At 36.6% G+C, this 26542-nt stretch overlaps 1 protein-coding gene across 2 annotated transcripts in view; it reads right to left on the bottom strand.

Annotated features, from left to right (window-relative positions):
* Positions 1-26542, bottom strand: part of RAD54B (RAD54 homolog B (S. cerevisiae)) — a 111811-nt gene that overhangs the window by 28017 nt on the left and 57252 nt on the right. For both annotated transcript variants that reach the window (XM_005689235.3, XM_005689236.3), the window contains 5 exons: positions 18639-18833; positions 14024-14305; positions 9857-10019; positions 6935-7160; positions 6462-6669 (listed from right to left, as the gene is read on the bottom strand). In XM_005689235.3, the coding sequence (XP_005689292.2) occupies positions 6462-6669; positions 6935-7160; positions 9857-10019; positions 14024-14305; positions 18639-18833 (1074 nt within the window). The remainder of the gene's footprint in view (positions 1-6461; positions 6670-6934; positions 7161-9856; positions 10020-14023; positions 14306-18638; positions 18834-26542) is intronic.

Here is a 26542-nt window from a genome sequence, read left to right on the forward strand (position 1 = left end):
TCAGAGCTATGGAAGTGAAATTAAGAGAACCTTCTCTTCCCCTACCTCTATCCCAGCAATAAAAGCTTTTTATTTCATTGTTTACTTTTAAGGAGACATAAATCTACCAAGTACAGGAACACTACCAATAACCTACAGCTATATCCGTATCTCTGATCTCCATAAAAAGGCATAAGAGCTCTTTATACATACTCCTCTGTGTATTTTTCCTTTAGGTCCAATAATTCCACTTTTAGCAGTCTACATAGAAAAAAGTAAGTGCTTGCAGATATTCATCACATTTCAAAATTATGCACTATAATAGAAAAATGTTTACATTAAGTGTATTTTGATGTGCATTATGTGTGGCAATGAATAAAGATGGATTTTGTATGTACTGGATTGGCCAAAAAGTTCATTCGGGGTTTTTCCATATGATCTTATGGGAAAACCCAAACTTTTTGGCCAACCCTATATATACAAAAAATAAAGAAATAGGCATGTATGTTGTGTGCGTGTATGGTGTGTGGGTGTGTGAATAATGAAACATGACAAAACGCTAACAGCTCATTATGAAACGGAGACTCAAGGATGACTTCCCTTCCTAGTTTCTAAGCATCCCATAATACAGCAGTACATATATGTATCTGTATGTCTGCGTATATTTTTAACTTTTACTCTTCAATAAGAATTTTGCTTCAAATCTCATATTTTTCTTTTTTATTCTATAAATAAAGGGTATCTAATATCTAATGAAAGGCTATTTGACATAATGAGATGTTACGAATTGACCTGTGTCCCCTCAAAATCTTGAAGTCCTAAGTCCCAATGTGGCTATATTTGACAACAGGCCTTTTAAGGAGGTAAAGTTGAAGAAACTAATAAGGGTGAGGCCCTAATCCAACGTGACTTGTATTCTTTCAAGAAAAGAGACAGACACAGGGATACACACACTCAGACAGGCCATGAGAGGACCCAGCGAGCAGATGGTCATCTCAAGGTGAGGAGAGAGGCCTCAGAAGAAATCAAGCCTGCTGACAGCCTGAGACTGGACTTCCAGGCTCCAGAACCGTAGGAAAACACATTTCTGTTGTCACTGAAGAAATTTACCACCCACTCCGTGGTATTTTGTTATGGCAGCCCTAGAAGTCTAATATACCTCTATTAAATTTTAATTTTAATATTAAAACTTTCCAGGAAATATTAACCGAATATTCTTCACAGCACTGGGCCAGATAAGAGCAGGAAACAAAATCAAAATCCCTTTCACTGGATTCTTTAGACAGCTTCTGAGCACCTGTTATGTGTGCAGCACTGCACATACTCATAACCAAGTGTTAATTCCATAAGAAAACACAAATACCTTGGGAGTAAGATATCCTGCCACTATTAAAAAGAATTTATTCAGGCAATTCTGAGCAGATAAAAACCAACTATAAGCATTTCTAAATATGAGCGGTTACCTAGTGCTAGTTTTCACCTAAATTTGCAGCTCAGGAGCAGCAGCGACCAGGACAGGAAAGCAGAAGCAGGGACCTCTCTGGTGGTCCAGTGGTTAAGAATCCACCTTGCAAGGCAGGGGACCGAGTTCGTTCCCTGGTTGGGGAACTAAGACCCCACATGCCACGGAACAACCAGAGAGCCTGCTTGCCACAACAACACAACAACAGCAGCAAAAAAGGTCCCACAAGATGCAGCAAAGATCTGCAACTAAGACCCAATGCAGCCAAATAAATAAATAAATTTTTTTAAAAGAAAGAAAGCAGAAACAAGGTAAAGAAGACAAAGCACAAATAAAGGGGGAAATGCTAATTCCTCAAAGGAAATGACCTTATTGGTCATCATTGGCACAGTCCTTCTGAATGGAGTCCCAGAATCATCTTCTACTGAAAATATTAAATTTATTAATCTCCAAAATATATAAGCAGCTCATATAGCCCAATATCAGAAAAACAAACAACCCAATCAAAAATTGGGCAGAAAACCTAAACAGATATTTCTCCAAGGAGGACATACAGATGGCTAATAAACTCATGAAAAGATGCTCAACATCACTATTAGAGAAATCAAGTCAAAACTACAATGAGGTATCACCTCACACTGGTCAGAATTGTTGCTGTTCAGTCACTCAGTCATGTCTGACTCTTGCAATCCCATGGACTGCAGCACAGCAGGCTTCCACGTCCTTCACTACCCCCCAGAGTTTGCTCAAACTCATGTCTATTGAGTCAGTGAGCCCATCCAACCGTCTCATCCTCTGTCACCCTCTTTTCCTCCTGCCCTCAGTCTTGCCCAGCATCAGGGTCTTTTCCAGTGAGTTGGCCCTTCACATCAGGTGGCCCAATGTATTGGAGTTTCAGCTTCAGCATCAGTTCCTCCAGTGAATATTCAGGGTTGATTTCCTTTAGGATTGGCTGGTTTGATCTCCTTGGTGTCCAAGGGACTCTCAAAAGCCTTCTCCAGCATCACAGATCAAAAGCATCAATTCTTTGGTGCTCAGCCTTCTTTATGGTCCAACTCTCTTTGACTATACGGACCTTTGTCAGCAAAGTGATGTCTCTGCTTTATAATACACTGTCTAGGTTTTAATACAATGGTCAGAATGGGCATCATCAAAAACTCTACAAACAAAAAAGCTGAAGAGGATGTGGAGAAAAGGGAACCCTCCTGCGCTGTTGGTGGGAATGTAAACTGATACAATAATTATGGGGAACAATATGACGATTCCTAAAAAAAAAAGAAACTAGGAGTAAATCTACCATATGACCCAACAATCCCACTGCTGGGAATATACCCTGAGAAAACCACAATTCTAAAAAACACATGTACCCCAATGTTCACTGCAGCACTATTTACAATAGTCAGGACATGGAAGCAACCTAGATGCCCATCGACAGATGAATGAATAAAAATGTGGTACATAGATACAATGGAATATTACTCAGCCATAAAAAGGAACACATCTGAATCAGTTCTAGTGAGGTGAATGGATGTAGAGCCTGTTATAGAGAGTGAAATAAGTCAGAAAGAGGAAAACAAATATTGTATATTAATGCATATATATGAAATCTAGAAAAGTGGTATTGATGAACCTATTTTCAGGGAAAGAATAGAAACATACAGAGAATGGACGTGTGGTCACGGTGGGGTAAGGAGAGAGCAGGACGAGTGGAGCAAGTAGCATGGATATATATACACTACTGCTAAGTCACATCAACCATGTCCGACTCTGTGCCAGCCCATAGACGGCAGCACAACAGGCTCCCCCGTTCCTGGGATTCTCCAGGCAAGAACACTGGAGTGGGTTGCCATTTCCTTCTCCAATGCATGAAAGTGAAAAGTGAAAGTGACGTTGCTCAGTCGTGTCTGACTCTTTGCGACCCCATGGACTGCAGCACGCCAGACCTCCCTGACCATCACCAACTCCCAGAGTTCACTCAAACTCATGTCCATTGAGTCAGTGATGCCATCCAACCATCTTATCGTCTGTTGTCCCCTTCTCCTCCTGCCCTCAATCTTTCCCAGCATCAGGGTCTTTTCAAATGAGTCAGTTCTTCACATCAGGTGGCCAAAGTATTGGAGTTTCAGCTTCAACATCAGTCCTTCCAATGAACATTCAGGACTGATTTCCTTTAGAATGGACTGGTTGGATCTCCTTGCAGTCCAAGGGACTCTCAAGAGTCTTCTCCAACACCACAGTTCAGAAGCATCAATTCTTCAGCACTCAGCTTTCTTCACAGTCCAACTCTCACATCCATACATGACCACAGGAAAAACCATAGCCTTGACTAGACGGACCTTGCTGGCAAAGTAACGTCTCTGCTTTTGAATATGCTACCTAGGTTGGTCATAACTTTTCTTCCAAGGAATAAGCGTCTTTTAATTTCATGGCTGCAATCACCATCTGCAGTGATTTTGGAGCCCAAAAAAATAAAGTCTGACACTGTTTCCACTGTTTCCCCATCTATTTCCCATGAAGTGATGGGACCGGATGCCATGATCTTCGTTTTCTGAATGTTGAGCTTTAAGCCAACTTTTTCATTCTCCTCTTTCACTTTCATCAAGAGGCTTTTTAGCTCCTCTTCACTTTCTGCCGTAAGGGTGGTATCATCTGCATATCTGAGGTTGTTGATGTTTCTCCCACCTTTCTTGATTCCAGCTTGTAACTCATCCAGCCTGGCATTTCTCATGATGTGCTCAGCATATAGGTTAAACAAACAGGGTGATAGCAGACAGCCCTGTGGTACTCCTTTCTCGATCCTGAACCAATCAGTTGTTCCAAACAGGTTTCTAACTGTTGCTTCTTGACCCACATACAGCTTTCTGAGGAGAGAGGTAAGATGGTCTGGTATTCCCATCTCTTTAAGAGTTTTCCAGTTTGTTGTGATCCACACAATCAAAGGCTTTAGTGTAGTGGATGAAACAGAGGTAGATGTCTTCTGGAATTCCCTAGTTTTCTCTATGATCCAGCGAATGTTGGCAATTTGATCTCTGGTTCCTCTTCCTTTTCTAAACCCAGCTTGGACATTTGGAATTTCTTGGTTCTCATAATGCTGAAACCTAGCATGCAAGATTTTAAGCATAATCTTACTAGCATGGGAGTCACTGAATCAAACTGTCCGACTCACAAAGAGTTGGACAAGACTGGGTGACTGAACAACAACAACAAAATAAAATTTAATTTGTAATGCTAGTTAAATTGGTATTTTCTTATAATTGAGAATAGTAGTAAAACTGTTCACTTTTGCTAAAGGACATTATCTGATTGTCAAATAGAAGAGAATCCATTTTTTTGCACTGGGTCTGGGTCTGGTTGCCACGTGTGGGCTTTCTCTAGCTGTGGTAAATGGGCTACTCCTTCATCATGCTGTGCAAGCTTCTCACTGAGGGAGCTTCTCTCGTTGCGGAGCACAGGCTCTAGCCAGGCTTTGGTAGTTGTGGCTCTTGGGCTCTAGAGCCTGGGCTCAGCAGGTGTGGTGCTCGGGCTTAGTTGCTGCACAGCATGTGGAATCTTCCTAGACCAGAGACCAAACCTGTGTCCCCTGCATTGGCAGGTGAATTCTTATCCACTGTGCCACCAGGGAAGTCCTCTTTTTTTTTTATTCTTCTATTATTATTACCCAAAAGTAATCTGAATTTCTCACTCTTTATTTTGGTTTTCCCCCTTGAATGCCAATCTTTTTAACACTATAGCTATTACTACTATTTAGGTAAGCAATATTGATGCCACATTGAACAGTAAAAAGAAATAATCTCTGCTTTGCTCTTTTTTCCATTGCTTTTCTGGCCCCAAGGATTTCAAAAATCAAAGGCTAGTCAAGAAGTATAAAGAATCCACTTTGACTAAATATGAAGAATGTAAAGGTCATTTAACAGTTCCCCAAATCATTTCTAAAAAGCATATATAGTCTCAAAAATCACGTTTGGTAATGGTAATACAATCCTTCTACACAAACTGGAAGTCAAATAGCCATAAATTATTTAAAAGTGGGCACCCTCTATAGCCCAACTCAGTGAGAGCACAGCAGGAAGGCGGTTTCTCTGTTGCTCCACGGCACACTGCTACCCTGAAGATGTATATTGGAGGAATAAGCTGTTGGTCACACCCCTTCTCCCTCCTTTTAACATCACAGGAGAGCTCTGACATGCATAAAGGACACATGGAGGACACAAAGAGGTGGGATATAATGCAATAAAAATAACCATGCCCTGCCCATCCTTTCTATCCTTTTTATCCTTTTAGATAAAAGATGATCAGCAAAAAGAGTCTTGAGCAGAAAACAGAAGGGATGTAAACATTAGTAAAGACAACTGTTTTCTCCTGCTACCAAAATGGTAAGTTCAAAGCACCACACAAGACCAAAATGAGGTATGGGAAAATAATTCCTTTGAGTTATTCAGGCCTAATTTTAGTCTAGGCCTTAAGCTAAAAAGGATAAGGCAGAAAAGTATTCTTACATTTATGTACAGTCTATCCCACTTTTCCAGACAACCTGGGCTAGAAGCTTTGGCCAGCAAAAAACCATATGCATACAGCACAAACATGGAAAAATAAAGGATATTCGTATTAAACACTTATCATGTAAGGGCAGTCTTCCAAGAACTACACATGAATTAACTCATTTGACCCTCAAAACATAAGGAATCTATTTCACACATAAGAAAATTGAGGTACGGAGAAGTATAACTTGCCCAAAGTTGCACAGCTGTCAGACTTGCAAACCAAGCTCAAGCAGTCTAGCCCCATCTTCTACTTTCTCTACCATGATACCATCGTGTTTATTCCTCAAAGAATCCAAAATCTGGGAAACATTACACAGGAATTTGATAATTCAGAATCCTACCGAGACTCAACTAACCCAGGTTGATTAGTATGAATTCCACTCAATATCATCAATTCTTTGGATGTCAAATATCATACTACAAGTTCTGCATATCATTAGGCAAAATTCCATCATATCTCACCCAAAGTAAATACAGACCAGTTAAAATTATTCTTTTCTCACAGGAGAGGCTAATGAGGGCTGTAGTTGTCTTAATGGTACTGTTCTTCAAACGATGCCCTTCATCACAAATTAGAAGATCAAATTTTACACTCTTAATTTGATCCAGGGAACGAAGCAACATTTCATAACTGATGATAAGAACAGAATAAAATGGAGATTTGGTGAATTCTTCTATTTTGTGGTCCTAAAAAAAAAAGGGTAACCTTTAACAAATCATGGGCAAAAACTATGTGAAATTAAATAAAAGCAGCATACTCCTGAAAACCATTATCTAGGTATTAGAATATATTAACTTATAATGAAATTGTAAGGCAAGATTCCATCTATCAGAAAAAAGAGAACTACATACACTTGAAAAACTGCTAGATAGACAGTGAAAGCTGCAGCACTGATTTGAAAAGCCAGAGATTTAGCAAATGACCAAATCTAAATGCTCAGAAGTCTCTTACCTGATCAACAGTAAATATCTTGATCCTTTCGATTCCTAGCCATTTTTGGAATTCTTTCCTCCAATTATTCACCAAGCTTCCAGGTGTGACAATAAGTGTCTTCTTTACTACTGGCTTGCCTCCATAGGGTCCCTGACACTGCAGGGTCCAGATAAGCGAAATACATTGCAGTGTTTTCCCTAAACCCATTTCATCGGCAAGAATAGCTCCACATCTGCCATTCACCCTGTTAGAAATAATTATATTTCCTTCAACTACAAAAGGAAAATATTTTATGCCCCTAACATCATCACCTATTAGTCAAAAACCAGAAGTTGATATTTTGTAATTAGGATGAATTGTAGCCTCCACTAAACATATTTTCTAGCTCTTTATTCAGCTGATTTATGACATTTTGCATCTGTGCCAATTATATTCATTATATATTTACTGTCAACTAAATTACTAAAACAAGTTGAAATTATAGTTGAATCTAAATCTATTACTATAATGATTCTATATTTAGAAACTAGAAATGAATGCCAATTTCATATCTACAGTTAAATAATTTAACTATAACTGTGCTTCTCATCACTAACAGCTGAGCAGTTTTTATCAGTTTCAGTATTAGATATCAAAACACTTTAAAATGTAATGAAACATAAACCAGAAAGACCTAGTGATCTGTATTTATGTATTTTCTTACAATAAATGAAGTCCTCAACCAAAATAGCTCCTTGACCTGTAAGAAAAATTAAACACTATTTGATCTAATACATGTAATACACATAATTTAGTAAAAATCCTACATGCCTACTTGGTTCATATGATTTAAAATTAAACATTGTAAGGAATACTACCAGTAACTGGCATTTATACCACTTCATAGTTTTAAAAGCTCTTTGACAGGTATTAGATAAACACTTTAAAAGTTACAAAATCCAAAGGAATCAAGGAAAATAAGTATAGTTTGTTAATCCATTCTGTTTCTTACAAGTAGAAATAACAACCAAAACCAATTTTATTTGTTTTCCACTTCAAAATGTAGAGAAAAAATTACAAACATGAATTATAGCCACTATTATTATTTTAGATTATTATAGCCCTTATTATTACTTTAGATTATTTTAATTTTGCCATTGCAAGATGCCAGCTAAAAGAGATATAGTGAGTGGCAGATAGAAAACTGATCCAGCACCCAAGTATAGTGAAGAGAGCAGAAGGGCTTCCCTTGAAGAAGATGAACCTTGAGCAGAGTTTTAAAGGAAAACAGGAATTCACTACCTTAATCAGTATTAACACATCAGCACAGCTGGGGCTTGAACTGAATTCCAAGCAAAGAAATACAAGGTTAGGAAGCTGGCAAGATTGGTAGAAGACAGAAGATAAGGATACTTGCCCTTGAAAGCTCAGGCTGTATCTTGCAAGTCAGTGTCTCCCCAACATCAGTCTTCCATGAATGACTACACTGCTTTGCCATATACGTGATATTATATGTGTTACTATTCATTATTTTTCTCTAAATCAACTCACTTTTTTACTTAGATTTATTTGAAAAGAAAATAAATTCTTTCTAAGCATAATCTACTTGTGAAACCAGAAGTTTTATGTGCTATTTCTTTCCAGTTATTCACTAACTAAATATGCTATGATTAAAAGTAAAAAATAAAGTTTGTCCATGTACACCTAAAATAATTCTATACACCACCCAAGTGGAGTGCATACCACAGACTAGGAAACATTGCTCTAAGTTCTGAGAATTGCAGTCATTTTAAGCAAGGAAATGCCATGTTCAGAACTGTTTCCAGAAACATCAAACTGGCAGCAATAAGTAGAAAGAATCTGAGGAGCATCAGAAACAGATACACAAGTTAGAAGCTGTTGCAATAGCCCAGATAAAAATAAAATTTTATGACACCAGTTACTAGAACTGCTATAGTAAGGTGCCAGAAACAATTAGGTTCAAAATGGTATTTGGCAAGTCAAAATATTCAAAAGTTTAGGTGTGGTTAGCTAGAGAAGGTGAGAGAGAATAAAAGATGATTCTCAAGCCAACTGAGGTAAGATCACCAAAAAAGAAGAGCATATTTGAGAGAACAATCTAGAAAGCTTCCAGGAGATAATTTTCCCCTTGTCATCATTCAAGGGGTTCTTTAGAGCTTGGAGGAATTTACATTCCCCACTTCCTAGTAACTGAGGCATACTGAGTGGCAATGACCAATGTAAAAATCGAGGTCCTATGCGTTAAAAACAACAAAAAAGGACTGGAAGGAAACGTACTAATATGTTAGCAGAGACCTTTGATTCTTTTAACCCTCTTTGGTTTGAATTGATGTGTGTATCTTCTACTTCAACTGTATTTTGACTATAATTGGTTAAGAAAACTCATTTTTAAAAGAGGAAGAGGAACTCATGTGTATATGTGTAAGTGTGTAAACAGAGGTGACATAAGAAGAAAACTTTTTTGCAAAATCCTCATAAGTTGTGTGTCCAGTTCCAAGCAAGATGTTTATCACCACAGTATCCTTCAAGAACTACCTGTGGAGATTTCCCTGGTGGTCCACTGTGGCTAAGACTCTGGGCTCCCAATGGAAGGGGCCTGGGTTCAATCCCTGGTCAGGGAACTAGATCCCACATGCTGCAACTAGTCCGCATGCTGCATTAAAAAAAAAAAAAAAAAATCCCGCATGCTGCAACGAAGATTAAAAATCCTACCTGCCTCAACTACGACCAGGCATAGCCAAATTTTTTTTAAATAAAATAATTTTTTTAAAAAAGAACCCACCTGTGGAATAAAACATACACATTACCATTTGCCATTCCTATCAACTAAAATATATGCTGCACTCATTGGGACTCATTATATATTAGGCTCATCCTAGAAAACCATTATGTTACAGGTAAATCAAGGCTTTGATTAGATCAAACAAATTATTTTCCTACCTCATTCCCATCACACATTCATAAAGGAATATGATCCCTTCTTTCTGATGTGGTCGAAGGTAATATACAAGGTGAGGATCTATCACTACATCCACAACAGGAAAACAGTTCTTATTGAACAGCCACTGGTGATTCTTATCTGGTCGGAGCATAACAAGGGAATCTTAAGAAAAAGGGAAAAGTATAATTATAAATGTATTCTACTCTGTCAGTAATTACATTATCTTGCTCTAATTACTCAAAAGATAAAACTGTTTGCAGTCAAAAACTTTGAAATTTAAAAAGAAAAAAAATTAAAACACAATAATTTTGAAATTCAGTAATATCAATGCTAAGCAAAGGTACAAAATTTTTAAAATAAAATCTCATGCCTTATTGATGTAAGATTCATGCAAAGAATGGCAAAGAGCTTTCCAAATTTCATGCGCAAAAGTGCTTTGAAACCACTAAAATTCACTATTGTTTCATAAATAATTCATTAAGCCACCACACTTACTAGTTCAGTATTCAAAGCAAAGAGAACTATTTCCAACTGAAAGCACAAATTGGAATTTTGCCACGATGGCCTTTACTAATACTCAATATTCTGGAAAGGCTTTCCAAATTTAATATAAAGGCTTCCTTTATTTTCATTTCTATGCCTACTAACAATGTCTATTACTATTAATCAGAAGAACTGAGAAAGAATGACAAATTTTCCATTGACTTCACCACCATTATTTGCTTAAAATTAATTACTTCATTCATGAAATGTAAAATTCATGAATCTTGACAAAGCAGCATGGAGTAACCATCAAATAACAATGTAATTCTTTAGAAATATCGTAATACAATTTAAAAGATTTATTTAAAATCACTCAAAAAGCAAAACCAAATGTAACTAGAAAGCTAGTATCAACTGATAAATCTGAAATCAGATAATAAATTCATCAAAAAAAATTTTTTTATATATTTGTACATCTGTATCACGGTTAAAAAAAGTAAAATAGATTTTTTAAAATATGAAAAAAGAGAACAAAGATGAGAAAAGTAGATTAAAAAACAACAGGTTCCAGGAGACTAAATATGGGAAATCCCCTGGTGGTCCAGTGGTTAAGACTCAGTGCTTTCACTGCTAAGGACACGGATTCAAACCCTGGTCCAGGAACTAACATCTCACGAGCTGTGTGGGGCAACCAAAAAAAAAAAAAAACACAGGGGATTTAATAAATAACCCTCAGTGTGGAAATATATAGTCACAGAAATGAGAGTCTGGTCATGTTTACTGATAGTAATTACCTGGAGGAAGATTTTCTGTGGATCTTCCCAGGTTTCTGAGCAACCAAAAGAAACTTTCATTTTCGAGGTGAATTCCTGGCAGGTAGGGGACTAGGGAGTGAAAACGGAAAACTCAGCCCCTGAGTTTCCTCCATATCCCAGTAGTAAAGAAGAGTGTATGTCTTGTGGATTTCCAGCCAAGAAATGGCCCCATTTTTTTTTTCTTTAAAATAAAAAAAAAAACAACAAAAAGAGGATCTCCCTGGTGGTCCAGCAGTTAAGAATCCACCTGTCAATGCAGGGGACACAGGTATGATCCCTGGTCCAGGAAGATCTCACATGCCTCAGAGCAACCGAGCAAATGCTCTGCAACTACTGAAGCCCTTGCGTTTTAGGGCCCAAGTGTAACGAACAAGAGAAGCCACTGCAATAAGAAGCCTGCACAGCAACTCAAGTAACCCCTGCTCACTGCAACTAGAGAAAACCCACAGGCAGCAACTAAGGCTCAGTGAAGCTATGAATAAATAAATAAAGATACTTTAAAAATTGTTAAAAAGGACAAAGGGAATTTAAAAGAAAATAGAGGTAAAGATGATTCACAGCTCAAGCAAGGACCATAGAATCACAAGTCATCTAACAGCGCACGAAGCTTCAAGAAAAATAAAACCTAAAGCACCACAGCAACAGGACATCAGTTTAAATCTTTAGATGCCCTTCATGATCATGAAGCATCATTTAATGCTAACAAAATCTCTCTTGCTTTAGTTTTAAGTCTACAACTTAGTACTACCTTTAACAAGATTGAAAAAGAGAGAGGATAATCAAGTATTTACCACTTACAAAAAGGGCTTGCTTACACACACACCCACACACACACATACATACTCATGGACACATATATACAAATTATCATAATAAAATTTTTCATTCACTCAGTTATCAAATATTTATTGTACACAGTATATACCAGGCACTCTAAGTCTCTATGGCAGTTATCAAAACCCACATTTTACATGAGGCAAAACATAGCGAAGTAAGTGACTACCTCAACTGGTCGAAGAATCAGTAGTTTAGTGGCAAAAGCCAGCTCTAACTCAGGTCCTTGACTAAGCACAGTGTTCTTTTCAGTTCACCACAGCTCTCTACTACGTTAACAGGAAGGTGAAGAGGAAGAAGCACAAAGGGCAGAAGGAAGCTTATGAGCCAGTGTGATAGACAAAATAGTCACACAAAGAGAAAAATCAGAAGCAGAAACTCCCACTCTCTAAATTTCAATGAAGTCTCAAATGAGCTAGAATAAAGCAAGGGATTTTTAATTTGGGGGTTTTAATCCAAATTATGCCAATACCTACTTTAAGCAAGTCAGTTCATCCTTCTGGTACTCAGTTTCCTCAAACGCAAAGTGAAGGGATTGGTCTAAATTATCTAAAAAGTCCTTTTATTTCAAAAATTCTGTTTCCACAATGGCAAGAGGGGAAAATAGTTATTTTAATACTTTCTGCAAGCATGCGTGCATTCTAAGTCCCTTCTGTTATATTTGACTCTTTGTGACGCTAAGGACTGTTGCCCGCCAGGTTCCTCTGTCCACAGGATTCTCTGGGCAAGAATACTGGAGTAGGTCGCCATGCCCTCCTCCAGGGGATCTTCCCAACCCAGGGGCTGAACCTGCATCTCTTATGTCTCCTGTATTGGCAGGTAGATTCTTTACCACCAGCACCACTTGGGAAGCCCTTAATACTTCTATTTATAGCTGTTCTAAGAGTTATTTTTATAATTATTTCAATATTTTTATTACCATTATGAGAAAAGCTTCCTCTGTTCTCCAACTTCTACATAACAAAACAAATTCAATAGGAATAAGTCTTTTCAAACAAATGCTGAATTATCTGGACATCCACATGGAAAGAACTTCCCAGGTGGCACAGTGGTAAAGAATCCACCTGCCAACGCAGCAGATGCAAGAGAGGACAATTCGAACCCTAGGCTGGGAAGATCCCTTGGAGAAGGAACTGGCAACCTGCTCCAGTATTCTTGCCTCGACAATTTCATGGACAGCAGAGCCTGGCAGGCTGCAGTCCATGGGCTTACAAAGAGACAGACACAGCTGAGCACATCCACTGCTTACTTACTGCCACATGGAAAAAGATGAACATCAATCATTAACTCACCCTGTACACAAAATTTTAGGCAAAATGAATCACAGACTTAATATAACTCAAATTCTATGTCTGTCACGTCACCAAATGAGAAGCTCTGTAATGACAGTTTTACCTCTGGGCCCAATGTATAAAAGGAACACAAGAAATACTTGTTGACTGGGCAATCAAATCTTAAAAAGTCATAAACAGACTAGGTTTCATTTTTGATGCAATTTTTAAATTAAATTCATTAATGTGAAAATTAACTTGACTGGATTGAATTCTCATGAATAAAATCTGAATTCTTTACATGAAATCTCACCTTCCAATATTTTTTCACCTTTCAATATTTTAATACTCAATTAAGTCACTAATTACTAACAGTTGTGATCAAAGCATACAGTCTTCAAAATGGAAGTTCAAAAATATTTCTAATCTATAAATTTACTAATTTTTCTCCCTACAAAAGATACCAGGTTTTGTTGAAATCATACCCATGTATGTGTGTATACATCTATAATTTGTACAATTTTCCTTCAACACATGTATTTTGGTTACTATACTCTGGCAGTTGAACATTTACTTATGAAATAATTCTCAAAATATATTATTATTCAACTTCAACATTATCCCTTATGTCAGACTATATATCTGAAAAATGATACATACTTCTACCTGAAAGTGTCAAAACAAAATTTAACTTTAAATTCACATACCAAAATATCTTTAGACAGTAAAAACAGAAAACTCAAATAAAGTTTTTAAATCTTACTTGGCGCATATGGGTCATGGCGTGGTTTGCAATTTTGGAAACTGTTCTGTTTATTTTCCTTTGAACTGAGTTTACAGACACTTTTGAAAGGGTTAGACAAACACTTCTTGGCAGCTTGAGAAGAACTTAAGACAGCAGAACATCCTCCTCCAAACTGAAAACATCTTCCACTGTTGAAATCATCTGGAGAGATGATACCCATGACTTCTATTTCTTTTCCACCAATCATCATTGTTTGACCCTCTTCAATCTTTTCAAGCTCTTTCAATTTATATACAGTGCCTTCAAATTGAGAAGGAAAAAATTAATTTATTGACACTCTAAGATGACTTAATTAGTAAAACCAGAGTCTCTTTTTATAACTATATAGAGTGAAAATTACTTTGAATGCAAAGCGCCTCACATAATAACCCACTAGCCAGAACAAAAATATGATTTATCCTTTTAGTAAAAATACACACATGCAAAAATCAAAAGGAATAAATAATTATATAGTTATAAAAATTAGGTAAGGTTTAGAGAGCCAAGACTTTAATTACTTAGAATACAGTCTACCGTATGCATAGTTTTGCCATCTGCTGTCTATAGAAAATCAAGCGAAGAAGGGTTTTGGTACGCTATGTATGGACCCTGCTTTCTTGTGAACAATCTAGACAAATGCCAGGGCAGCTCTATTCCCACTTAGAAACAAGTGGAAATGTGAAGAACTAGCAATAGAAGCAATTTCTAACTCAACGAGTACTGTACTCGTCCACCTGCGATAGAATAGTAAAACTACATTTGTCACAGACGCTGCTGATAGTCCAAGTTCTCGCTCTTGAATAAAAAGCAGGATATTTTATAATACCACGCTTGTTTGAATTATTATTAATTCAACAGATATTTATTAGGTGCTGCCATGTGTAAGGTGTTGATGCAATATAAATATGAGTAAGTTATCATGGTCTGCTTAAAATGAACTCATTAATCAGATAGAGTAAGGGACTTTTATACTCCTCTGCTTAGAACATTAAATGCATGCTTTTTGTGCCACTGTGAGGGGCAAAACTGTGTATACCAAAAACTTTAAAGTTTCTAAAAACAAAAAATAAAAGATCATCATATTTTAGACAACATTACATGACCCTTTTAAATTAGCTGGAAAATTGCTACAATTCCCTATTAACACTGGGCTAATAATCACAATCTCTGACAACTGGGAACTACATAACATACATTTTTCAATTACTAATGATAAAGCTCTAAGATGAAGCCAAATAGTTATTTGGCTGGTGTTCCTAAATGCTAAAAGACCCAGGCCTCCATTTCCCAAGCTGTTTCAATTCAACAGCAGTCCTGACCTCTCCATATTAATGAAGATAACTGTTTTATCTTCATACTGAATCCAACCCTATTAATCCAATTACCATTAGTTACATGAAAATGGGAGATAAGAGTAAATTTAACTTTGAGGCGTCTTGAAGAGGCTCTGCAACTGCAAAATCTCTCGTTTCACTTTGTTCCCTAGTGATGACCGTCTCAAACATCTCTACATCTCCAGAAGACTTTCTTTAAACTCTTGAACTCTGTTTCCCACACTTGTTCTTTGCTGGGTATGTGGAATAAAAACCAACTGAATCTGACTATATTATCACAAGCTACTAGCAATTTCAGCATTCCAGCCTTCAGGTTTCTTATGAGTGTTTATTCTTATAGTAATAATATTTAAATGCTGAATATCCAAATTATTTAAAAGAAAAACTGCTTGTATTATAGGTGATAACTTGCAAGATTAACTCCAGGTTGATATATTTACTAATGTTATAATTAAGCAACCAAGTCTTATATTTGGATGCTTTCACTTTGAAAGCCAATAAACTAATTTTTTAAACCAGTGATTTTCAACTCCTACTGGATATGAGAGTCATCCAGAAACCTAAAATATATGGATGTTCAGTCCCTCTCCCCATCATCCAGACCAAATAATCACAGCCTCAGAGATCAAGGCCTAAGCACTGGCATTTTTTAAAAGCACCAGAGGTGATTCTACTTGTATAGAGGTGATTCTACTTTTTTCCACTACTTGCAACTGGGAGATCATTTTATTATTAATCCAAACTACACATACTCAAAACCATATATACTATAGTTATGGGTAACAGATATTCCAGGGTAATTTTGGTAATTTTTTCCTAGCTAGGGGGCTTTAGAATATAATTTCACTAATTTAAGTATAAACAAGTTCTCAAAAAAATTTAGCCTCAATCCTTGGTGGCTCAGAGGGTAAGGAATCTGCCTGCAGTGCAAGAGACCTGAGTTCAATCCCGGGGTCAGGAAGATCCCCTAAAAGAGAGAATGGCAACCCATTCTAGTATTCTTACCTGGAGAATTCCATGGACAGAGAAGCCTGGTGGGCTACAGTTCATGGGGTTGCAAAGAGTCAGACAACTGAGCTACTAATATTTAACTAACAAGGAATGTGTATTGCTAATTTTCTTTTTAATTTCTCTAAACACTAAGCATAATATTGGATATATGGTATTTGTTCAATATTTTCATAATAAAAAATTCTATTGCAGATAATTCCGTTCAGCCTCAACTCTTGGCCGCCTGTCACTGCCCTTCGCATACCACATTCCTGAAACACTGAACTAGTTTTAATTCACTCTTGCCTACACCTGTACATATGCTATGCCCCTTTCTCATTCCCTACAAAATTAATCATCCCTCACATATTACCTTAAACAATAACTCCTTTGAAGCCTTCCCTTAGCCTTACAAGCTGATTTACATGGTCCTTCTATATATGCTCCTATTGTACTTAGCAAACATTCTCATTGAAACAATTATCTTAGTGCTTCCTAATTATCAATTACATTGCCCTGTCCCTACTAAACTACAAACCATAACCCTCTTTGAATGCTTACTCCTAGCATAGTTATTGAAACTACAAACTATGTTATTTTCAACATGTAGAACAGACTTTATAATTATGGGCCATACTCAGAAATAAAGAATAATTTAAGAGACAATGTAAAAAGACCATGATAACTTTACATACTCTGATTTTGTGGGCTAACTTATGCAAATGAATCATGTTGGCAATGTTTTATAATGGAAATAAGTTACCTCCAATTTAGATGAATTAATCTAAGTTATCTCTGTCTATTACCTCCTTGCTATTTTCCAATTTTTATTAGGTATCATCGAAGTTAGATATTGAAATTCTGAAAGAGAGGGGAATAACAGACCACCTGCCCTGCCTCTTGAGAAATCTATATGCAGGTCAGGAAGCAACAGTTAGAACTGGACATGGAACAACACACTGGTTCCAAATAGGAAAAGGAGTACGTCAAGGCTGTATATATTGTCACCCTGCTTATTTAACTTATATGCAGAGTACATCATGAGAAACGCTGGGCTGGAAGAAGCACAAGCTGGATCAAGATTGCCAGGAGAAATATCAATAACCTCAGATATGCAGATGACACCACCCTTATGGCAGAAAGTAAAGAGAACTAAAAAGCCTCTTGATGAAAGTGAAAGAGGAGAGCGAAAAAGTTGGCTTAAAGCTCAACACTCAGAAAACGAAGATCATGGCATCCGGTCCCATCACTTCATGGGAAATAGATGGGGAAACAGTGGAAACAGTGTCAGACTTTATTTTGGGGGGGCTCCAAAATCACTGCAGATGGTGACTGCAGCCATGAAATTAAAAGACGCTTACTCCTTGGAAGAAAAGTTATGACCAACCTAGATAGCATATTGAAAAGCAGAGACATTACTTTGCCAACAAAGGTCCGTCTAGTCAAGGCTATGGTTTTTCCAGTGGTCATGTATGGACGTGAAAGTTGGACTGTGAAGAAAGCTGAGTGCTGAAGAATTGATGCTTTTGAACTGTGGTGTTAGAGAAGACTCTTGAGAGTCTCTTGGACTGCAAGATCCAACCAGCCCATTCTGAAGGAGATCAGTCCTGGCTGTTCTTTGGAAAGAATGATGCTAAAGCTGAAACTCCAATACTTAGGCCACCTCACGCGAAGAGTTTACTCATTGGAAAAGACTGATGCTAGGAGGGATTGAGGGCAGGAGGAGAAGGGGACGACAGAGGATGAGATGGCTGGATGGCATCACCGACTCGATGGATATGAGTTTGAGTGAACTCTGGGAGTGGGTGATGGGCAGAGAGGCCCGGCGTGCTGCAATTCATGGGGTCGCAAAGAGTCGGACACGAATGAGCAACTGAACTGACTGACTGACTGAAGTTAGATATCATTCTATTCCTAATACCCACATCTTTTTAAATGTTAATCACTCAGCATTCTGGAAAAAAAGAAAAAAGATGAAAACACACAAAGAAAAACTGCTTAATCTCAGAAAAATGCCAATATAACTGTATATATTTAGCTAACCATTTTATATTCAAAGAAAATGATACCATGGGTTGAGATTCATCTCACTGAGTATACATAAGACTGTCAGACTTGCTATTACAAGATAAATTTATGTTAATCAGATAATTTATACATGAAAGTCAAGAAAGAACACCTTCATAAAACATAATTACATTTCAATTTTGTAGTCAGATACATATATTAACTTTAGACCAAATCATAAATATCAGGTAATATCACAATACCTCTTCCAATGTCTTTGCCTTCCAAATCTTTTAAGGTAAATGACTTTCCTTTTACAATAAGAACAGCATCACCTTCCCACTTTTTGTGTTTTTTCTTTGATGCTTTACACCAAACAACACTGAAATATTTAACTAGGTTATCAGGTTTCTCTTCTTGTCCCTTAGACACTGTTATTTCTTTAGGGGCTGAATGAACTAGAATATAAACAAAATAAAAATCAATTATTATAGATGACATTAATATTTAAATAATAAAATCACTCAGTAAAATAAAAGCACAAGTAAATTGGATTGTATTAAGTATTTTTTCATATATATGTTATAAACTGGGAAATTCAAATATCAGCTTCTAGCATTATCACAAGAACAGAATGTAAATTTCTTATCATCATACAAACTTAGTAGAAATAGAAAAACATAATAATCACTGGTAAGATTTCAAAACTCTAGTAATTAAAGATAAAATTTCAGCATCCATGGAAAAATACCTAAAATCACATGACAAGATATATCAAGGAAAAGTAATACAAGATCACGGAGTTCTCTAAAAGAAAAACCTGTAGTTTTTTCAATAAGAACAAAGGTAAAACATTAAAGCAGCAATCAGACTAAAATGTCATCAATATTCTTGTCTCCTAGCTTAGGGACCTAGCTGTCAGGCTGGGTCACTGATTCTGAGAATTCAGTAGTATATGATCAGGAAATTTAAAGTTCCTTATGAAAGTCTATACTTTTCTTAAAAACATTCCCAGTATCACCTTACAAAAACATATCTGAAGGGTCTAACAGAGAAACTTTTTCAGCAATGGGGAAACTGACTTATGGTGACAAAAACCAGAAAGTGGCTGCTGGCTCTGGAGTTGGGAAATTGACTGGAAAGGGGCAGGAAAGAACAACTTGTTCTGGGCCATAGCTGCATAGGTGAATACATTTAACAGAAATCATTGCAGATCATTTCGAGCTATAAATTTTATTGGATGTAAAGTACAGACCTTGAAAAAGACAAAACATAATAAGACAAAGGATAACAGCAGAATAGGTTGAGAGGTATGTATATAATATTCTATATGATGGTATCTTTTAGTGCTTTGAAGCAGAAACACTCAAGTTATCTATTAACTCAAAGCACACTTGACACTAAAGACAAAATCTCCCCTTATTACTCGGTCTTATTCTTTCTTTTCCCCTTGGCAGTTAACCATGAGCACTTCCGTGAGAAATACAGAGCATCCTCATATTGAGCAGTAGCTCTTGCTTCTCACCTAACTTGTATACTATATTTTTCAATGACTAGGTAAGTTTACTCCAGTTGAAGAGAGGAAAATCTCATTCCCCTATTATTGAAGAGCTATTCACTGTATCTTTTACCAAATACACATTTGACCTCCAAAGCTATCAAAACAACAGAATTTACAAAACAAAAGCCAAATTATTACTTTATCTTTTAAAATACACCCACTTACTTAAATAGGAAAAGAAAAAGCCCTGAGACTAGGAATAAAAAAAGAATCCCCATTTTCACCACTTCTAATCAATGTTGTCCTGCAAAGTCTTAGCCAATGCAATAAGGCAATAAAAACAAAAAGTATAAAGATCAGAAAGGAAGAGAAGTAAAACTGTACCTATGTGCAGATGATAAAACTGTCTACATAGAAATCCACAGGGAAACTAAAAACACAGGACTGAGAATTAATGACTTATTCCATCTCATTTCAAAGTTAACTATCATGTAACAAAAATGAAGATATTTTGGTATTTAAAAGAAAGACACAATGATCAACGCAACAAAATAGTGGCCACTGTGTATGGCCACTATTTTTCAACAAAGTTGATAAAACAAATTGATTTTCAACTGATTTTCAACAAAGTTGGCAAAATAAATCCAATGGTATGAGCATTTTCAAACAAATGCTGAGTTAACTGAGTTAACACAGAAAAAAGATGAACATCAACCATTAAGTCACCCTGTATACAAAATTTAAAGAAAAATGAATCATAGACTTAAATGTAAAATTTTACTACAAACTTTTACAAGAAAATGTAGTAGAAGATATCTGTAATCTTGCAGTAGGCAAAGGTTTCTTAGAATACAAATGTATAAAACATTAAAAATAAAATGTTTAATTTTATCAAAAATTTTAAAGGATGCCATTAGGAAAACAAAGTCAAACAAATCAATAGAAAATGGGCAAAAAAGCATGAACAGATAATTCAGGAAAGAATATATACAAAAAGTCAGTAAGTACATAAAAAGATGTTTAACATCATTAACCATTTGGGAAATGCAAATAAAAAACACAAGATATACTTCACATCTACTAAGATGATTAGTCTCAAATGGATAAAAGCAAGTATGGTGCAGATGCAAAGAAACTGGAATCTTCACTCACTATTAGTGGGAATGTAAAATAGTCCAGCCACTTTAAAAAACAATTTCACGATTCTTCAAAAAGTTACAGTTACCATATGATCCAGCAATTCCACTCCTAGGTACATGCTCAAGACAGAGAAAAACGTGTCCACACAAAAAAACTTGCACATGAATGTTTATAGCAGTATTATTCATAACAGCCCAAAGGTAGAAACAAATGTCCATTCAACGAACAAATGAGTAAACAAATTGTGGTACATCACATTATTATTAGTGATATTATTCGTGATATTATTCAGCCATTAAAGGAATGCTACTGATACAGGCTACAACACATATAAACCTTAATAACATTATGTTAAGTGAGAGAAGCAATCACAAAAGACTACACATTACATGATTCCATTTATATGAAGTGTCCAGAACAGGAAAGTCTATAGAGATAGAAAGCAGTTTAATGGTTGCTTAGGGCTGGAAGGTGAGGGTGAGACTAGGGGCGGGGGGTATGGGGGTTGAAAGTTCAAGAGCACAGGATTAATTTTTGAAGTACTGAAAACATCTTAAAAGTGTGGTGATAGCTGCACATAACTGTAAATATACTACTAAAAAATCATGAATTATGTACTTTATATGAGTGAATTACGTTGCTGTTGTTCAGTCGCTCAGTCGTGTCAGTTCATGCAGTCGACCCCATGAACTGCCACTCCAGGCCTCGCCATCATATGAGTGAATTACGTGGAATGTGAATTATAACTCAATGAAGTTGTTTAAAAACATGAGATAACACCACACACCAACCTGACTAAAATTTTTAAAACTATCTTAAGTGCTAGCAAAATGTAAAGTCAATTATAACTGAAAAAAAAAAAATATAGAGCACCTAGAAATATCACACACTACTGGAAGGACTGTAAAATACTACAATAACTTTGGAAAACAGTAAGACAGACTCCTAAAAAGTTAAACATACACCTACTACAATCAGCCATTCCACTGGAAAATATTTTCTAGAGAGAGAAAACACATGTCCAAAAACCAAACAAACAAAAAAATGTGTACAACTTCAAGCCAGGTACATCAGTCTCCTAAAAGTCTGAAAAACCACTCTCACTATTAGAATTCAGATAATTCATTTGTGCATCATTGGCATTCATGGATTGAGAAAGTGAATTTTGACTATCTGAAACCAGCAAGGTTTTTTTCTAAGAAAACAATTGATTGACGGGCAGCTAAGAAGTTGTGTCCAGAATGCCTGGCCCAACAACTTAATCCCTTGAAAGGATTCTAGCTGCTGTAATCCCAAACACAACAGTCAAGAACAGAAAGAACTGAAGGGCGGTGGCTCCACTTTCCTGGCCTTCCTATCACAAATGAGGGTGTTTGAACAGAGAGTAATTTTATACACTTCTTTGAGGGAAAATACACTTCTAATATAGAAAATATGGTGTAGTTTTTTATTCTCCTCTTTTCATATATTACTTTGAACACATTTCTCATATCATTAAACAGTAAAATGATGCTTCATATCTGCATAATGTATTACCAATGATATTCCCACAAAGACAGGATCTACTTCACTACTATATTTAATATCATCTTACCAATTTTTAACTGTATTTATTTTGTATTGTTACAATTATCATGCAGTAAAATTGACACTTTCTCTTGGTGTACAGTTTTATGAATGTTAACACAGGTACAAATTGATTTACCCACTACCAGTCAGGATGAGTTCCATCACTCCAAAGGACTCCCTCATGGGAATTCCCTGCCGGCTCAGTGGTAAAGAATCTGCCTGCCAGCGCAAGAGACAGGTTTGATCCCTCATCTGCGAAGATTCCCCATGCCTCAGAGCACCTAAGCCTGTGCACAACTATTGAGACTGTGCTCTAGAGCCTAGGAGCTGCGACTACTGAGTCCTCGTACCCTAGAGCCTATCCTCTGCAGCCAGAGAAGACCTGCAAGAGAAGCTGGCTCACGGCAGCGAGAGGAGCCCCGCTCTCCACTAGGGGAAAGCCTGCACAGCAGTGAAGCCCCAGCAGAGCCAAAAATAAAATAAAGTCATTTTTAAAAAAAACTTTCTCATGCTATTCTTTTTGGTCACACAGTTACCCTATTCAGTTACTGATGTTTTTCTACCAATATAGTTTTGTCTTTTCAAGAATGTTTCAAATAAATCGAAATCATACAGTACACCACCTTACAAGCTGGTTTCACCCACTCAGTATTATGTCTTTGAGATTTACCCCAAGTTGATGCCTATATATCAACTTTGTTCTTTATTATTTTGTTCCTTATTATTTATTGAGGTGTTTCCATTAATAGCTCTTCACTATCACAAATAAAGCTACTATGAACATTTCTGTACAGATTTTTGTGTGAACAATCATCTTTACCAATTTGATAGAAATGGCATTTAACATGGTAATTTGGATTTTATTATTAGTGGTGAGACCTTTTTTATATATAGTTACATTTCCTCTTTGCTTGATTTCTCTAATTTCATATTATAAAGTATGTACCTAAATTAAGTTTCTCAACTTTTTAAATTGAATTTTCAATCTAATCTGAAAACCCTCAACATTCATTCATCCAACAACTTACAGATTGCCCAAAATGCAGTCTAAACTCAAACTCTTATTACAAAATTTCAGTGAAATCTATAAGTAGAAAACGGGCAATAAAGAGAACTTGAATTAGTAAGAAATTATGTCAAAGTTAAAGTAAAGGACTTTTTTGGTGATGCAGTGGATAAGAATCCACCTGCCAAAGGGACAAGGGTTTGATTCCTGGTCCAGGAAGATTCCACATGCCGTGAAGCAACCAAGCCCCTGTGCCACAACTACTGAGTTCAAGCTCTACCCAGCGTGCTGCAACTACTGAGGTTCACATGCCCACAGCCTGGACTTGCAACAAAAGAAGCCACCGCAATGAGAAGCCGGCACAGGGCAACAGAGTAGCCCCTGCTTGCCACAACTAGAGAAAGCCTGTGCACAGCAATGCAGACCCAGTACAACCAAAATTACATAAATAAAAAAACTAAAAATTTAAAAATTAAAATATAACACTATTATATTTTAATATGCAAAAGGTGAATACTTAGTGTCGAATGTGCTAGAAGAATCAAAAATCCATTTATATCCTCTTTATTATAAGGAATTCACTACACCTTTTATTATAATAAATTTTCAAATAATCTGCGAAATTTTAAATAGGCTCAGGTTATTTAAACACTCCTCTCTCTCCCTCCCTCCTAAAAAAAAAGAAAACCATTTGTTTTGGCAACACATAGAATTTAACAGATTAAAATGTACCAGGTCGACATAAGCCCACTCATTAGAAACTATTAAACATTATACTGTAACTCAATAAATGATTATGTTGTAATAACAGGTCAAAAGGCTGATTCTATTTTTAATGAGAAACTATGGGATTGGAAGGAGAACCAGTGCATTATTTTAGGGGTAAGAAAGAGCTCTTAAAAAGATCACTTGACTTCCCCCTACTAAAATCCTTTCCCCACAGTAAATCACAGGAAAAGGCCATAGCATGGAAAAATAAAGTTCTGTGATGTGTTATGCTCAAGGATAAACTAGAACACACCCATAAAAAGGGAACTTATATTGCCTGAAAGTTACCTGTCCCCACTGTTTTCACTATAATCATCTGAATAACCACTTACTCCCTCGGTTTCTTCAAATTCACAACTTAACTTCACCAACTTGGATTCCAGTCAGGCCTGCCCCAAAGTTGCTGTGTTAAAGGCCACCAAGTCCAGGTTTGATGCATGAGGCAGGGTGCTTGGGGCTGGTGCACTGGGATGACCCAGAGGGATGGGATGGGGAGGGAGGTGGGAGGGGGGTTCAGGATGGGGAACACATGTACACATGTCAATGCACGGCAAAACCACTACAATATTATAAAGCAATTAGCCTCCAATTAAAATAAATAAATTTATATTTAAAAAAAAAGAAATAAGAAACCACACACACACACAAAAAGGGAGCTCTTTACTTTTTAGTCCTGACCAAAGTTGATCAAAGTATTGGATAATGCTGACCATTTCTTCCTGAAATACTGAACTCTATTTTTATAGCTTCTAACACACTTCAAATTTTCCTCTTCCTTGATTGCTATTTCTTAATCATCTCTGCCAGTTCTTACTTCCTGTCTAACCTTTGTTTATTGGAGCTCTTCAGCCCTGAGTTCTAAGCCTGCCTCCCCTCACTATGTACCAAATCTCCTTAAATTAGCTCCCATGGCTTCAATACCATTACTATACTAAGTTGCATTTTTTTCTCTAGCCCAGATCATAACTCTAATTTGTATATATAACAGCACATATATATAGTTGGGTCTACATGAATGTCTCATGAATGTCACAAACTCACCAGGTCCACTTATCTTCTCTTCAAAAATTGCTCCTCTTTCAGTTTTTCCATTTTTCAGTGAAAGAAGCCAAGAAACTGCCAATCATTCAGGACATTCATTTTCTCAATTCCTGAGTCAATCAACCACAAAATCCACCTGATTCTACCCTCTTCATGGTTCTCAAAACTGTATACTATTCGCCTTCTGCATTGTCCTTACTCTTTCCAAATAATCATCTCGGGACTATGGAAATATTGCAGGGTCTTCTCAACAGTTCTATCAATAGTCTTCTCTTGCTACCCCTACACCCAAAGCCATTTTCCGTATTTACTGATTTTTAAATGTAGGCTTCCAAGGTAGTGCGGTAGTACAGAATCTGCCTGCCAATGCAGGAGACACGAGTTCAATCCCTGGGTTGAGAAGATCCCCTGGAGAGGGAAATGGCAACTCCAAGATTCTTGCCTGGAAAATTTCATGGACTGAGGAGTCTCACAAGATTGAGCGACTGAGCTTACACACATGAGTTTTTAAATGTAAATCTAATCATCTACTTGTGTTCAAGGTCTTGAAGAAAATATTACTTCCAGCCAAAGTTCCTTCTACTTCTCTTCCTTCAACATGCTTACCTAATTTCTAAGCCACCCTTTCATACAGTTTAAATTTCCCTGACTGCAAAACTACATCAAGTTGTGTTATCTCAGCATTAACTCAGCAATTATGTGACAAATTATTTAATGCCAGCCTTTCCCACAAAACTGTAGAGTGTTGAGAGGAGTGTCTCTTTGGACCTTGGCCATCACCATATTCCTGTAACAACAGGTAGTTTCCAAAACTGCCATTTTTATTCTAGGCACATTTTTACTTCATGTTTATAAAGATATTAAAATAGAATTACCTCAACACAAATTTTCACGAGAAAGTAGCCTTAGAAATTAACTTTGAACTCAGCTGCATAGTTGTACACACTGTACATTCAGGATTATTTTCCAAGTAAATGTTATAACAAAGAGTTATCACTTCTTTATGCGTTTTAATTTTTGCCAACATAAATTCTTTCATAACCATAATTTCTACCAAATAGTTTTGCTAAATCAAATTTTGCTTAAATATTATGAAGACTGTATTACTCCATTAGTTTTTAGTCAAAAAGATACCAGTTTTT

This window comes from Capra hircus, chromosome 14 (genome assembly GCF_001704415.2).
Source record: "Capra hircus breed San Clemente chromosome 14, ASM170441v1, whole genome shotgun sequence".
NCBI classification, from domain to species: Eukaryota; Metazoa; Chordata; class Mammalia; order Artiodactyla; family Bovidae; genus Capra; species Capra hircus.